The 15,793-nt window shown below is 47.4% G+C and overlaps 7 protein-coding genes across 7 annotated transcripts; 4 read left to right on the top strand and 3 right to left on the bottom strand.

Annotated features, from left to right (window-relative positions):
- Positions 1-418: 418 nt before the first annotated feature.
- FMAN_06863 (uncharacterized protein) lies at positions 419-4,762 on the bottom strand (the record flags this gene model as incomplete). Its single annotated transcript, XM_041825871.1, has 11 exons — positions 419-1,108; positions 1,156-1,346; positions 1,399-1,514; positions 1,565-2,016; positions 2,137-2,306; positions 2,365-3,115; positions 3,162-3,308; positions 3,358-3,637; positions 3,691-4,347; positions 4,400-4,587; positions 4,658-4,762. 11 exons carry the CDS (start codon positions 4,760-4,762, stop codon positions 419-421), a joined length of 3,747 nt encoding a protein of 1,248 aa, XP_041691208.1.
- A 956-nt stretch (positions 4,763-5,718) lies between these two features.
- On the top strand, positions 5,719-7,984 carry FMAN_06864 (uncharacterized protein; the record flags this gene model as incomplete). Its single annotated transcript, XM_041825870.1, has 3 exons — positions 5,719-6,561; positions 6,631-7,068; positions 7,151-7,984. 3 exons carry the CDS (start codon positions 5,719-5,721, stop codon positions 7,982-7,984), a joined length of 2,115 nt encoding a protein of 704 aa, XP_041691207.1.
- A 225-nt stretch (positions 7,985-8,209) lies between these two features.
- Positions 8,210-9,191, bottom strand: FMAN_06865 (uncharacterized protein; the record flags this gene model as incomplete). Its single annotated transcript, XM_041825869.1, has 5 exons — positions 8,210-8,224; positions 8,271-8,409; positions 8,456-8,749; positions 8,804-8,907; positions 8,970-9,191. The coding sequence occupies 5 exons, from the start codon at positions 9,189-9,191 to the stop codon at positions 8,210-8,212; spliced, it is 774 nt and encodes a 257-aa protein (XP_041691206.1).
- Positions 9,192-9,946: 755 nt separating this feature from the next.
- On the top strand, positions 9,947-10,523 carry FMAN_06866 (uncharacterized protein; the record flags this gene model as incomplete). The annotated part of the gene is made up of 2 exons (XM_041825868.1): positions 9,947-10,280; positions 10,336-10,523. The coding sequence occupies 2 exons, from the start codon at positions 9,947-9,949 to the stop codon at positions 10,521-10,523; spliced, it is 522 nt and encodes a 173-aa protein (XP_041691205.1).
- A 193-nt stretch (positions 10,524-10,716) lies between these two features.
- FMAN_06867 (uncharacterized protein) lies at positions 10,717-11,133 on the top strand (the record flags this gene model as incomplete). Its single annotated transcript, XM_041825866.1, has 1 exon — positions 10,717-11,133. One exon carries the CDS (start codon positions 10,717-10,719, stop codon positions 11,131-11,133), a length of 417 nt encoding a protein of 138 aa, XP_041691204.1.
- A 454-nt stretch (positions 11,134-11,587) lies between these two features.
- Positions 11,588-13,150, bottom strand: FMAN_06868 (uncharacterized protein; the record flags this gene model as incomplete). Its single annotated transcript, XM_041825865.1, has 1 exon — positions 11,588-13,150. The coding sequence occupies one exon, from the start codon at positions 13,148-13,150 to the stop codon at positions 11,588-11,590; it is 1,563 nt and encodes a 520-aa protein (XP_041691203.1).
- Positions 13,151-14,175: 1,025 nt separating this feature from the next.
- FMAN_06869 (uncharacterized protein) lies at positions 14,176-15,076 on the top strand (the record flags this gene model as incomplete). Its single annotated transcript, XM_041825864.1, has 3 exons — positions 14,176-14,387; positions 14,441-14,840; positions 14,894-15,076. The coding sequence occupies 3 exons, from the start codon at positions 14,176-14,178 to the stop codon at positions 15,074-15,076; spliced, it is 795 nt and encodes a 264-aa protein (XP_041691202.1).
- Positions 15,077-15,793: the final 717 nt, after the last annotated feature.

The following is a 15,793-nucleotide window of genomic DNA, read 5'->3' as shown; positions in this document are numbered from 1 at the left end:
AGTCCCAAACATGCCTTTTATCGATCAAGGGGTTATACGCGTACATATCGTGAGCCCTCGGGTTCCTAAAGGTTATTTCACCGGGAGCATCTGTCAAGTCAAGCGCTCCCAGCAACGAATTTTATACGGATCAGAGGGTTTACCACAACCTATTCACAAAACAGCTTCAATTCATGTCACTGTAGCGGGAGGTGGCTTACGTTACACGACAGCGTTTGGTTGAAAGACTAGCTGAACTGCCCATTGCCTCATAGCATCTATAGTAACTTTATATAGGAACAATGAGATGAAAATAGTAATTATACATATCGGAAGTAAATGTAGATATGACCCAGAAGAAAATACCACTCTTTAAACTCTTCACTGACGCCATCACGAGCGTCAAAATGATCAAAATTTGGCCAAGACCTGCTAGTCTTCAAGTTGCTCTATCCAAGGTTTGCGCGTCACACATCTGCTTATACATACCATTCTGGCTGATGAGGTCATCATGTTTGCCAGCTTCCACGATTCTGCCTTGATAGAAGACGCAAATCTTGTCAGCGTCACGAATTGTCGATAAACGATGGGCTACTGCAATAGTAATTCGATCACCACTGGCGGCAGCGTCCATCAAAGCCCTTTGAACAACCCTCTCCGACTCGGTGTCAAGTGCCGAAGTTGCTTCGTCTAGCAAGATGATACTAGGGTTTCGGATCAGAGCGCGCGCGATGGCAATTCTTTGTCTCTGTCCTCCAGAAAGCTGGCTACCACCCAGGCCACAAAGGGTGTTAAGCCCTTCGGGAAGAGAGCTCACAAAGTCCCATACGTTTGCGGCACGGCAAGCTGCTTCCAAAGCATCATCCGTGACATTAGCCTGTTCCTCTGGACTGATATCGAGTCCAGCAGCAATGTTCTCGCGAATGGACTCGGGAAACACAGTAGGCTCTTGCTGAACGAGAGCTATTCTACTACGGTAAAGACAAGGGTTGATAGCAGTGAGAGCCGCCGAGCCGTCGATATTGATAGTGCCACTCGCTGGGTCGTAGAAGCGCTCAAGAAGAGATATCATAGTACTCTTTCCACAGCCAGATGACCCGACAAAAGCCACAAACTGACCACGTTCGATCTGAGAAATGTCAACATGGTTCTACTCAGCTGCTGCTAAGTACTTACTGATAGAGACAAGCCTTTGATGACTCGTTTTTCGGGAGCAAGAGGGTAGGAGAAATGGACGTTTCGGAACTCAACTGAACTCACGTCGTTTGCAGGGCCCTTCTCGCTACTATCGTCAGTGTCTCGGATGATCGGCTGTAGACAAGTAAGCCAAAAGTAGTAATTGGCGGCGGAATTGGCCTTGGTGAAACCTGAGTCCTTGAGTCAGAAGCTGTTGGGATGTATGGGAAAGGATATACTTACTGCTTGAGAAACTGAAGATTGTACCAGCGGCTTGACCGGAAAAGAAGACACCCAAGAAGGATATGATGAAATGGGGAAAGGTGATTTCTCCTTGCGAAACCAGCTTTGATCCAAACCTAAAGCTGTCAGTCATGCTTTGCAATACGAGAGGTTGCCGGAGACTCACCAGAACCCCAGCGCAAGAATAAAGAACTCAATGGACTGAGTAAAGGAGAACCAGATCATCATGTGAAACAGTGGTTTTGTCGAGCTCCAGACTGCCCTGTCAAGCTCATCCATGTACCTGGTCAGAATGCTCTTCTCAATCGCAAGCGAAGAGACTGTACGGATGGCATTCACGCTCTCAGATTCTATTGCAGCACTGGTCAAGAATCTCTCATCAATACCAGCGTTTAACCGCGTTTCAAGGCGAATACGAGCAAACCCGGCAAGTAAAAGAGGAGGCATGCCAGCGAAAACACCAACAAGTCCAAGCTTCCAGGCATAGGCTAGAGCTAGGATGCTGCTGGCGATAATGTTGATGACGCACTGAAATGTCAATGCTACGTCGAACCCCATTAGATACCCTGAGAGTGGGAGTCTATGCGGCTGACAAGGGCGCCAATAGCGTTCTCTGGTCTGTCAAAGAACCGCAGATCTTGCCTCAGCATACCGCGGAAAAGCCCTTCTCTGACATTATGGCTGAGAGTCTGTTTCAAATCAGACTGGTGTCTACTGAGCATGCTGCGCTGAACTTACCTGAGCAATAATGTTGGAAATCCATCCCATGATGAAAAATACAATCAAGCTTCCAAGAGCGACGACAAAGTACATCAAGGACACAAAGTCGCCGCTCTTGGTCATATTAGAGGATGTGAAGACATCCATGACTTCAGCAAGCAGTAGTGTTTGTCCGGGGTAGACGGCAGCTATATCCATTAGTTAGAGGGTTCATGACGAAAGGCGGCTATGGGTATTGGAACTTACCTCCAACGGCACAAGCAATAGCAATAATCACGAAGCAAGTCCTGAGCTCAGGAGCTGAATTGATAATCTTCCAAATGGTATGCAAGAGCCCCGTAGACTCATACAGACTGAAATCCTCCCTTCTGACCTGAGAGGAGATATCCTCGTTGACCGCTGAGTTGTATTTGACGAGTGATTGTACCGGCTCCACGGCGCCAGTAGATGCTGTAGATTCGTCGTCAGAAGCCTCTATAGCCAAGCTCTGTTTATTAATAGATAAATCCTGGGCCTTCACGAGCATGGCGTAGGTGCCTTCAAGGGCCACGAGGTCATCATGGTTACCCTGCTCGACAATCCTTCCCTTGGACATCACCACGATGTTATCGGCGTCTCGGATCGTGGCAAGCTTGTGGGCAATAACTAATGTGGTCCTGTTTCGAGAAGCATTGTTGAGTGCCTTTTGGACGATAGCTTCAGAGTGCGGATCGAGCGCCGAGGTAGCCTCGTCTAGCAAGAGGATAGAAGGGTCAGAAACTATACTTCGAGCTATAGCAATTCTTTGCTTCTGTCCTCCCGAGAGAAGCCCTCCCCTTTCTCCGATGCGTGTTTCGTATTGTTCTGGGAGGCTCTGGATGAACTCGTCTGCGAATGCAAGTTTGGCCGCGTGTTTCACCCGCTCCTCTTGGGTTTCTCTTGACTGATTCTCCCAAGCAGTCCCAACGAGGCCATTGGCAATGTTCTGGAAGACGGTTTCGTTGAATAGGACGGGTTCCTGTACAGCGTTAGCGTCGGTTGCTGAGGTCACATGTTAAACACACCTGTTGGACAAGCCGCATTGTGGTACGAAGCCAGGTCACACTCAGATCTCGCAGGCTGATTCCATCGAGCGTGATATCACCAGAGGAAGGGTCATACCATCGTTCCAGAAGGCCAATGATTGTACTTTTTCCAGAGCCACTGGAACCCTGCCGAAACGTTAACCCTCTTCTGGCCCAGTAAAAGAGTATCTAATACCACTAAAGCTGTAACCTTTCCGGCCGGAATGTTAACAGAAAAGTCTTCGAGGACACGTGTATCAGGCCGCGTCGGGTAGGCGAAGGAAATCGATTTGATGGCAATGGTACCAGATACATTGGTAGGAGTCTGGCCTGAGTCGTCGAGCGGGTTGATCTGCGAGGTCCTGTCGATCAAAGCAAAAAGCTCCGCAGCGCCAGTGCCGGCACGAACAAAAGAAGATATGTTTGGAGCGATGCCATTGATCGAAGTTGATCCGATGACGACGGAGAAGAGGACACTTCCAGCGGTCAGCAAAGAGCAAAACTAGGAGCATGAACAAAGAGGCCTTACGTGAAGACGGTCCCAATACCATCCACCTCCCCTCGGGCTATCATCCTGATTCCCTGCCAGAAAGCAAGGCCCATACCAGCGTAGATAACGAAATATTGCCAGGCAAACATGACCCCATATACCCCAGACTTCCTGCGGCATAGCTGTCGGGAAGTGTCGAGGACGGACGTATACTTGTGCATAATCCTCGGCTCAAGGTTGAATGCTTTGATTGTACGGATACTCGCCAACGCCGTTTCGGCGTACTGAGCGGCTTGGGAGAGTATCTTCAAGTTCTTGCTGTCAATACCAGCGTCAATGGTGGCCATGGTGCCAATTACCAGCATGATGGCCGGCATGATGCAGATTAGAATGAGGGTAAGCTTCCAGTAACTGACAAACGCAATGATAAACGACGCGATAAAGGTAGTAAGTGAGACAAAGAAAAGCCCAACCTTGTCTGCGATGCCGTGCTGGATCAACTTTCCGTTGGATGTGCCTTGCATGGCGATAGACCCCGAGGTTCCGAGGTCGAAATAGCTGATCTCTTGACTGAGGGCTGCTCGGAGGTATGATTGTCGGATGTTGTTTGTGACTCGGAAGGAAACGAATGTAAAGAGCGTGGAGTAAATATATGTACATGCTAGCCGAGCGATGCCAATATACACAAAGTAGAGTCTGTTGTAACGTTAGATAGTTGTAGAGGAGTGCATATCGTGTGGATGGTTACGATTTGTTGCCGACCTCAGCCATGAAGCCCTCGGGATCTGTAGCTATACGCGCTGGATTGCCCATGACGTCCATTAACTGACCTATAACGAGGTTCATCATTGCCATGGCTACGCCAGAGCCGATAGCGGCGAGGACGGCGATGGCTTCAAGTACATGATCGAGAGGCTGACAGTAAGTGAAGATTCGCTGTCATTATTAACATCAGTATACTCATTGACTCCAGTCTTGTTTTCGAGAAGTGCGTTGAGCGTCTTACCAGAAATGCAGCGAATCCAGACATTGGTTTTTGACCGGACTGATCAGAGCTGTTGTTTGGCGGATCTGTGTGTTTCGCACGTGCGACTTTGTCGGTGTTCTCCATAGTGACATGAAAAAAGGGTCAAAGAAGAATGGAGTCTGGTGCGAACACAATCACGGAAGAAGTATTGAACAAGGGAAAAGATACATGAAAAGTGTAGAACGAGGTGAATTGAAGAAAGGAGTGTAAGTAATAACAAATAGCTAGAAATGCATGTCAGTAGTAAAAGCAAGCGGCTAATATCCTTAGTTTTACTTTCAGTCCTGAGTTAAAAGATTCATTCATAGTCGTATTCCTCGTCTGTGGCCTGCGGTGTGCGGCTCGCCAAGAGGCCGTCCCCGCGGTAGTGGCATGTTAGTTAGCATCTCGGAGCGGACTGCCAAGGTTCCATGGTACCGCACTTTCGCCTCGCTTGAGGCCTGTCCTGGTATAGCCTCAGTGGAACAGGCACTGGTCTTGAAAGTGATTGGTCCGGAGGGCAAGACCCATAACCCGTAGCTTAGCGTCGGTAGCAAGCTTTTACTACTGTAAGCTTCAGAGTCTTCGGCTTGCGGACTCTCAATTTCCCTCCTCCGCCATCATCTTGGTCCAATTTGGAGCATTCCTAGCAAGACCATCTCGCGGAAATGGTGACTGAAAGGGCTGATGCCGCGCAGTTGTCTTCGGGTCGGGAGGCAGATCATCTCCATCAGGACGAGGAGCATGACGACATTGGTGACGCCCCTTTGTCCACAATTTCAGCAAGTCCCCTGGAGATCAAGCGCTGCTCTTCTGCTGACCAAATAAAATCAGTGTGATCGGTGCCGCCGCAGAAAGGTACTATCCCTGTATACTCATGTTTGAGAAGACTCCGTTGAAGGTTTTTGTTTTGGCTGATATGCAGGATTGTTAGGTGCGCTGCGACAGGAGACATCCGTGTGCCTACTGTGTACGCACAGGGAATACCTGCACGTATCCGTCTAAGCACAAGCCTAAAGAAAGACGATAATGCGTTTTTATCTCAGAGACATAGTAAGTATATGCCTCTCTTTTCTTTTGTTCTTCTTATTCTTACCGTACTGAAAACTCTCAGCGAGAAAAAGATAGATAATATCGCGGAGAAACTCGCGGAGCTAAGTAATGCCTTGGGAGCTGGCCAAAACTCAACTCAAGGCGCTGCAACTCCTGCAACTGCCGCCTTACACATCACAACACAGCCACCCGAAACAACATCTTCATCGCCTGGCAATGACGTTGGGGGGGAGATTCTTACTCCAAGGCTGGAGCACGAAGGAGAATCCTCTCTCTCAGCTCAAGCCGCTTTTGCTAATGAATTCCTCGAAGATGCTATAATCAACAAGCCAAATGGCATCGATGTCGCCACTGAGATGTCTTCCGTTCTACAGTCTTTGATAAAGTCGTTGGGAAGGGATTCAAAGCCACAGGAACTGGATTATCTGTATCCTCATGCTAGAGCCCTCAAGTCAGGACTTACACTACGCAACCTTCCTATGCCACCCGTAGAGAAAGCTTTCATCTGCCTCAGAATGGCCAAAGGTATTAGGAATCGTATTTTATTCCTTCTGCGCTTGTCCAATGCTGAAAATTCTATGATAGAAAACCCCAGAATCCGGTTCTTTTGGGATAATGAAGCGACGTCCTTTACTGACATCTCCCTCAAGGTGTACTCGCCAGGAGACGTTACTCACGCCGACCTCATCACAGTTAACGCGGGATTATATTGGCTGTTTCGTCAATGCAGACAGATGATCACAGATTCGTGCCAAAAGGCTGACTTTGAGGCGCAAGCTCTCATTTGCAGGGACAATCTCGAGACCGTATTGGCTAATCTGCCCTTTCACCAACCCTGCGATACCACCACAGTCAGTTCAATGATGTTATCTGTAGGTAGGACCGACTATTTATTGTAGCATGTTGCTAAGTTCCTCCAGAGCATATACTGCCTAGAAACATGCAAACCTTCTGCAGCATGGGACTTTATCACATCCGCGTCACACTTAAGCCAAACTCTAGGCTTACATAGCAAAACCACCATGGCTCTCGATCCTCCAGACCTCAGAAGCACCAAGATCGGAATATTCTGGCTGGTTTACATACAAGAGAAGGGTCTCTCTCTTAGGCTTGGTCGGGCGTCAACCATCCGTGACGCCGACATCACTATCCCGGTTCCGAGCATGGAGTGTAGACCGAATATAGGTTACTTTGGCCAACTGGATAAGATGAAAGAATTGGCCTCCCTACAAGGCAAGATCTACGACCAACTCTATAGTTCTGCTGCTCTGGCGCAGCCACAGAGTGTTAGAGCCACGAGGGCAAGAGGTCTTGCATCAGAGCTTGAAATGCACGCAAATTCAGTAGGACCTAGCGATGTATGTATTCAAAGAGCCTTGTTAATGGTACCAAGAAGGTAGACATAATAGGTCTGGACATCCCTTACTGACAAGCCCACAGAAGCTGTACTTGGACGCGCTGCGTCAGGCTACCGGTAGCGAGTTTGTGAAGGCCTTCGTCTGCACCACCAAAGTGCTCCACTTATCCCTCTTCTGCCTCATATTCAGAGCCATACCTGGTGAGACGAAACAGGGTAACATGCTTGGAAGTGAGTGTATTGATAGTGCCCACCGAGCTCTTGAAGCACACAAGGAATGGCAGTCTGTAGTGGCTACATTACAGGATGAATTTCTAGAGACCTATGTACACTTGTATGTATTTCCGAATTTGTCTCAGTACATTTGTCTAGCGTCCTCTCTTTATAGGGCTCTCATACATTCGCCCTTCGTTCCATACGTTGTCGTCTTTTGTCACATTATCGAGACTGGCGACAAAAACGGGCTTGAGCTGCTGGAAAGTGTCGTCAAGACCTTACAACCCCCTACAGACTCGGCGTTCTCTTCTGGGCCTAGGAAAGAGTACCATCTGTTTAAAGCTTTACATGATGCCGCTCGAAAGTACCTTGAAGCTAGACAGAGCAAGGATGCTATAGTCTTTGGCTCGTGGGAAAATGCATCTTGCTCTACATACGTGCCAGCACCGACTCATCAACAACCTGCCATGGTCACGCCGATTTTAAGCTTACCAAACTCCCAAAATTCTGTAAGCACATCGTTGGAAGGGACAGCTGAATGGATGCCTCAGCAGTACGGTACATCTGGTGACATGGATGCTGATATCGACCAATATGGGGCACAGCTTGGGAATTGGCTTCTCATGAACAATCAGATGACAAGGGCTCTTGAAGATAGCTACTTTTTGGATGACATGGTCTGGGAGGAATGTCGAAACTGAGTCATAACCTGAAGTGCCTTACTACCAATTGCTTTGCTATTCTTTAGGAAACTATTTACATTATGAACATATCAAGTGATTCACCATTCGAGCTGGGCTTTACCTCGGATAACTACTGGTTTGGTGGTTCCTCTAATAAAGTAAATAATCCCAGAGTAATAGGAATCTATACAAGTTTCTCAGGACAAGTATGACTGACAATGTTCCCAATTTGGCTTTCTCTCATTACCAAGGATATGCCTGTGAGTCATAAGCATTGGACCGAACCGGAAATTGACAAACTTACTCTACCATCCCAGCACCAGAATGTGCCAGTATCATTATGATCCTTCTCACTAATCACCTTAAGCATTCCGGAGATACTTTCATCTGGCTCTAAAAGTGTCCCCACATCCCAAGTTCCAACTTCGCCCGAGTTCATATCCCTAGTCATCATCAGTCAAGCTGTAGTACTGGAGTGGGAGTACCTACGTGTGCACCTCGCCAGGGTGGAGAGCCAGAACACATATCTCAGCCCACTTGCCACCGCGCCTCTTCAACTCCTGCGCCATATGTCTCAGCATTTGGTTCAGTGCAGCCTTGCTTGCCGCATAGGCTGCGAACCCGTCTTCGTACGCTAGAAAATTGGTTGTTGACCCGGAGTCAGATGAGATGAAGATCAGTTTGGAAGGTGGGCTATCGGGATTCAAGTTGACGAGTTTTTGTGCGCATATGATAGGTCCAATGGTGTTGGTTTCCATGTGGAATTTGAAGTTGTCGTAGGATCTTGGAGCTCAAGTCAGTATTAAAGGTGAAGGGGGATGTTCGTTGTGTCATTACAATTCCGTTGCTCGATTTGGGTATCTGAGAACACCTGCATTCATGACGATGTTATCGAGCCTGGTTCCCTTGTTGACAAGCGCGCTCATCCTGGCAGCAAAGTTCTGCGTATGAAGCTGTTAGACGTGTGTGTAATGAGTGACTTAGAATGACAAGTTGGCCTTACATTGATGCTTTCGCTGCTTGCCACGTCGCACTGCTCAATGATACAATCTTCTGGATTACCATGAGTTTCAATCACCGCCGACAATCCCGATGCATCTGGGTTGCGAGCTGTGGCAATCACACGGTTTCCTGCTTGGAGGAGCTGCTTAACATACTCGAGACCGATGCCCCGCGAAGCACCGACCACTACCCACGTTGCAGGTGTTTCGGTCGTGTTTGACATGATGGTTGTTCAGAAGTGGGTTTGGTAAAGGTAGAACGAGTTCTGAATGATAGTGCAACATGAGAGTTGAGAACAAGGCGAGTATTTAATTGATAGCTTCTCTCATCGCGGACCAAGGTTGCGATTTAATACCTACATTTGGCTTAGGTAAGAATGCACTGCGGGCGCGGGGTAAGCATAGCCAGTCCAGCAAATCTGTGTATATTATCTCCCACGATTCTGAACCCCTTCATAACTCAGAATACTTAATCCTGACCTTTTTGAATATCAAAGTTAATACGTTTTAATGTTAAAATTTAGTTAGTGCGTGGTGCTTGAAAGCTGAAAACTTTAGCAACACATGCAAGAGAAATCAACATATCATCCAATAGCGTTATTTCGACACGTCTCTATCCCTACACTATGTCGCAACTATAGAGGAAAGCTTCGTTATTATACTCTCTGGCGAAGGCTTATAAAGTTTCCTTTGTAGTTCTATTTCTGATGAACAGAATTGTCCAGTTTCTGTAAAGAGCAGCTCAGTAATTGGCCAGGTCTCCGCGACCATGTCCAGACCTACACTGAGCCATATCTGGTTAGAGCGTCTAGATTATGTCATTGCCTCTTAGGGCGAATGATTTTCTCCACGCGTCGCGAAATGCTCAACCCCCAGACCGATTCAAATCCGTCCGTGTCAGAAGAGAGGATCGCGGATTGACAGCAGCATATATCCCCATCAATTTTCTGTTTACCAAATGTCTTCAGATCCCCCAACCATGCAGACAAATAAACCCAAAGCGTCCACCAAGAAGCCAAGGGCGCCAAAGACGCCAAAGGTCAAATACAGAAGGATGACAATCACGAAAAATCGTGCATGCACAAGAGACGTGTACCGAGACTTATACCATCACCCTGAGGACCTTCCCACCATCGGCCACTTTAATGTGAACGAACTAGACGCTGAATATCTCCGGAAACTGTTATCCCTCAACATGCCAAACCTCGAAGGCATCAATTTCAGATTCCGGGAAAGCGCGCTTTCAAGGTTGGATGAGGGACGCAAGAGAGAATTGAACAGTCGCATGGTTGCCAAACCAAATTTGAAGACGTGTAAGCTCAAGTGTCGCATTTTTGGATGAATAGCGGTAGCTAACCACCTGCCAAGTCAATTTCATACAGGATAACCCTCGCGAAACGTACACCATGACGTTGCAAGATATTCCACTGCTTTCCCATCCAAGCCTCACAACTCTGAAGCTGCAGAAAGTTAACATTGGAGCCTTAGGACGGCCGTCTGTCCGGGCTCTGCCATTTGAGAACCTTGAATCCTTTTACATCCATGCCCACGACTAATCATACGAGGTTCTGAACAAATTCCTCAAGAACGCAAAGTCGCTCAGACATCTAGAGTTTCACCATCCTTTTGATGTATGCACACAGGGATCCCCCAGACTTCTCTGAACTCCTCCAACCGTCCAAGAGCAATCTCAAAATACTAGAGCTGTGGTGGGATTGTCATGATGCACTTTCCTTCAACAGTCCCGGCATGAAATTCGCTGAGTTCACAGCCCTACAATATCTCGCTATTCCTCCCACCGCGTTGTTTGGACCGTATTGGTATAAGCAGGATCTAGACTTCTTGCAAATGCTCAAGGATCATATCCCACCCAACCTGAAGGTTCTGTTCCTGCAGGATATTTATCCATGTTGGTCAGAAGAGGAACGCGCTGAGGACTGTGACCCTGAAGCAATATTGCTTCCTAATGACCACAAACTGATCAAAACGTTACTTACTAACAAGGAATTATTCCCTTCGCTAAGATACATTGCTTGGACATCAGAGATCGGTACTGCACCGCCAGAGGATCTTGATGATATGGCCGCAGAGTTGGGAATGGCTCTTGACTTAGTATCTAATAGACTAGAGCTGCCGCCTGATGTAAAATGGCTTGATAGCCTATGATGAGAGAGGAATAGGATAAATGGTTTTTCATAATTCACTCGAAACAGCTGGAATGCGCCAAGAGTATGCGGAACAAACGTCTTAGCGATATTCTCGTAGCCTAAAGCTTACCCTTATGGGCGGCAGTCATCCCCATAGTTCAATTGCTTGTGGACTGGAAGCAGAGTACAAGGAAAACTATGGGAAATTTGGGAACCGGAATGTTAAAGACTGATAACAAAGAAAGAAGATCTGCCTTCCAATTGAATATTCATGATGGTGGACTTGATTATGTCTTATCACAATGCTCCGATAGGCCTCGGCCTGTTCGATCCTTGCTAACAAGACACCTCAGCCCAAGCCAGGCGATTATGCACGGCTGGATTGCTTTGGAAATGCTAAAAATGGAGTTTGGCACATAGGGCCAGTAATTGGAAGAGTGTACGGAGTACTTGCCGTCATTACTAATTTGATCTTACAGCCGCTGTATTTGCAAAGTCCTTGGTGTCCCCTCTATCCATACTGCATAATCTTTTAGATCCGTCTTCTTCTTCTCGGCCCCCACAAGATTAGTCCCATATGCCCCGGAGCTGCTAGAATTACTTGATACTACACGGCTCAAGTAACTGTCAAGCCCTGTAGAGCTACCATCTCGAAGCAGTATGGCGGTGCCCAGTAAGAGATCCATATACAGACTAGTAATATGTCGGTTGCGGTATAAGTGAAGTGCCAGAATTAAAGTGGTGACAAATGTGACGGCAAGGATAACCACTGTAGCAAGGGCAGCAGACTTGACCACAAATAACCTCAGCCTCAGCCGGGACATGGTACCGGCAACATCGCGTCTTTGTGCACTGGAATATCCCTCCAAAGTTACGAAGTTGGAGAACAGGGCGGCAAAGATGATGTTGAATGAATTCGCAATCTTCTGTTTTTCCGGCAATGTATCAAGAGTTGCCTCCCTGGAGGCATGTCCGATGACCAGACGCGAGAAGGTATCCATATCGTTGTATATAGTTGGATCAAAGAGCGAGTATCGAGGGATATTTCGCAGCCAACTGGAGACAAAGAACGGCCAGAACTGCTGGTTACTAGTCTCTGAGACTTTGATCACCTTGGGAGTCGCGGTGTCGTTGAGAAATGACATTTCCAGCGTGACATTGGACTTGTATATCAGAGGCCGACAAGTCACAACCGTTAGGTTCGATAGGTGAAATCGTGCGCTTGCGTTGAAGATCCCTGAGAACATTCCGAATCTTGCTCTGCCGCTGCTCAGACCGCAGTTGGTAGACCAGGTTCTCGCATACTGCAGGGTGTTGTTTGTCAGGGTGAACCACTTCTCGACATCGCAGCCCTCATGCTTAAAGCCGAAACGAATTTGAGCAGAATCCAAGTCGTCGTCCTCCTCGAGATCGAGCCTCACCCCCCCGATGTCAACTAGATCGTCTTCTGTAGCTATAGTGCAGTCAAGATTCGTGGAGTATGCCTCAGTGTCGAAGGTGTAGTTTCCACGGAAGTCCCGAGAAACTGGGACGAATGGCAGGAAAGAATATGTATCTGTTGTCCAAGGATAATTGTCCCCGCTTCTTAAAACCGTGGCACTCACAATGTCGAATGCTGGTGTCACTGATGAGTTGCCGGTGCCCTCTCCCTCGTCCCAACCAAGATATTCATCAAATATCTTCATATTGTAGAGAGTGGTGGGCGTCTCGGAAGGCACCAGAGTTGTCGCAAAGATTGCCGCAGTGAGGCCGCCTGCAGTCCAGAGAGCGGCTCGTAGAAGGAGACATATACCCAACAGAACATGGCCTGCCCGCATGGCCCGAAAGCCATTGATAACAGGCCACTCCCCGTAGTCCAGCAACAAGGTCTTTTCAATCGTAGAGCCTTTATTTTGTGGAGTAGGCTGAGAGTGAGGGGAGTGATGACGAAAGCGTCGTTTCCAAACCTGCTTGAAGAGTTCAACGCCCGGTAGAGGTCTTTGATGTTCTTTGTCGAGTTCGAGAAGCAGATAGACCTTTTTTAACGAATCAAGCATTGCAGACCATAGAGAGGAATAAGCCGACATGATCCATGCCGGGACGGCGGCCCAAACGATAGAAGAGCTAAGAATTGGAGGAGGATGGAATCCTTTTGAATCAAATGAAGGGTCAGGATTGTCTCCCACAGTAGCCAGTCCATTATTTGTATTCGATATATGCCATAGCACAGAGATGGTGGTAATTAAGATGGTTTGACAGACAAGCTGAAGGACCATGCCCCATCCTGTGAGAAGCAGCGGTGGCCTTTGGGGAGGGGCTCTACTTTTGTACGCCTTGTATTTCTTGCTGATATTATTTGGTAATCCTTTAAAGGTGCTAATCACGGATGCGGTTACGCCGCGAAAGACTGGCGATATTATGTCAGAGAAAGCGACCTCTTGTTTCGGGGTCTCAATAGAAGAACGGGAGCAGACAGAAATGGAAATAAAAATATGCCATGTCACTTACATCGACTTATAGAAGTCCAAAAAGACTTCAAGCTGCCGCGATTGGTGTTAGGGCGCATATTGACTTGAAGCACAAAATGCAAGATTGGCCTGGACGTTTTCTCAAATCTCGCTCTGTCGAGGACCAATGCTTGCACTCTTAAGAGAAGGTTTCATCGGAAGTATGGTTCTCCCGGAGGTTCAGGTTAATCACGAAGCTGAGAAGTGATCCCAAAATGGTTAGAAATATTGGTGAGGCTGGATTTAGGGAGGCGATTCGCCAATCACATTGCACGAGTGCCACACCATCTTGCATTGCCGAAAGTGATAATGGCTTATCACCTTTTCAGCTCTCATTTTATTACCGAATCAGAGCCCAGGATAAAAGACACCGGCTGTTCCTGAACTGCTCACATGGCTACTGGAGGTGCGTCAGGTGGAAAGATAAGAGTTCAACCTAAGACATCCTCTCAGACAGAGCAGTCTTATGTACAGCCAGGATCTTCTTTCCAGGCGTCCGTGACTTATTTAGATGCCATTAGCATAGGGAGGCCCTTTTTCATCTCTTTACAGATACGCAACGGAAATAAGCCATCATGAAGCCTGGCATTATATTCGCATATTTGGCGCAGCATTGTGCCGCGCAAACAATTTCAACAAGCTGGACCTGCGAGGCCGGGTCAGATATCACTTCATTTCCTGCTTGCAATGGGTTCCTCAATTCCGGAAATGCTTGCGCGACCGTGTTGGATCGTCCCGGAAAACAGAAATGCCTTTGCAATCAAGAATACCTAGACTCTCTATACAAGTAAGTGTGCGCGACACAACAATTGACAATCATATCGCTGACGCTGACGATAGGTGTGAAAATGAGTTGGAACTCTGCTATCGTGGTAATTACTATCAAGATTCATTCGACAGAGGCATCGAGCTTTGGGACAGCCTTTGCCGTAGCTACGTGACATTCTCGCCAACCACTCCCTCCGCCAAACCATACACGGCTTATCCAGAGGAACTCTGTATCGACGTTGACAAGGCTTGTCAAACGGCCAGGAATATACTTAGCGATTGTCTCCCGTATGTTTCGGATACGGATACGTCGAGATTGAGCTCTTGCGAGTGCCAGCCCACATTGCTTCGGCAGGCTTATACTTGTCAGTATATAGGGAATGTGTCGTGTCTAGCCACAGAAGCTGCGACGACAAACGCGTATGGCTATGGTGTTTGCGACAATTTCGAGTCAGTCATTGGAGCGGAGCATGTGAGTATACCATATATGCAATGATATTAATCGCATAAACTGATTCCGTGCAGTCTGCGAACGATGAACCCGCTCAGACCAATGTTGAGGACCTGCCAACTTTGTCTGCTTCGACACGCGCCACATTGACCATAACAGCATCACAAACTTCGACTCAGACCTCAAGCATCAGTAGTCAAGTTGCACCTGGGATGCTCTTAATGCTAAGTATTATAGCGCTCATCATAATAGGGTAGTCTTATCGAGATATATACTAGTAGCGGTAATTCGGATGTTTGAAGATTGTACAAGTTATTGATTCAGATGGCTTGGCGCACTGGGGCTGAAAGGTGCGATCTGGAATCCAACAGTGCAATTAATTGGCTGCACGAGCATGTAATTCAGACGCTCGAGAACGGTGTGCCTAGGGTACTACCTGAATCAGCCTTCAGATTGTTCTGTTAAGGAATTGCAGTCAGGGCATGGCGGGATAATGGTATGTTTCTCACGAAGCTGTTGATGCTAGCTCGTTGCGTTTTATATCTAAATCTTCCCATATTTTTTTAAGGCACTATTCTATTGGCTCCAAAGCCGCATTGTTGAATGAGGTTAAGTCCAGGGTAGATACAATACTGGTGCGGATCACAGTTATTAAAGAGCCGTCAGCGATGCTAATAGCTGACGGGTATTAGCGCTTTTCTCCGGGTTAATTATTCTCCTAACTATCATCGGCAGATTAGGTAATCTCATCCGTCTAACGTGCATGATAAGCGAGTGCTCCAGACAAGCGAGTGCTCCAAAAATCCCTCAACCTACACTATCACTTTTCAATCAGATATTTCTCAACAATCCAATATGCCAGAGTCTCCAAATGAAGCTAAGATTATTCTTGCCCTTCAGGCCCTCCAGAATGACCCAAAATTAAGTCTTAGAAAGGCCGCAGCTATATATCATGTTGACCGCTTTGCCTTAAG

Source organism: Fusarium mangiferae (genome assembly GCF_900044065.1).
Source record: "Fusarium mangiferae strain MRC7560 genome assembly, contig: FMAN_scaffold024, whole genome shotgun sequence".
NCBI lineage: Eukaryota > Fungi > Ascomycota > Sordariomycetes > Hypocreales > Nectriaceae > Fusarium > Fusarium mangiferae.
The sequence above is the reverse complement of the archived record's forward strand: the minus strand, read 5'-3'. Positions and strand labels throughout refer to the sequence as shown.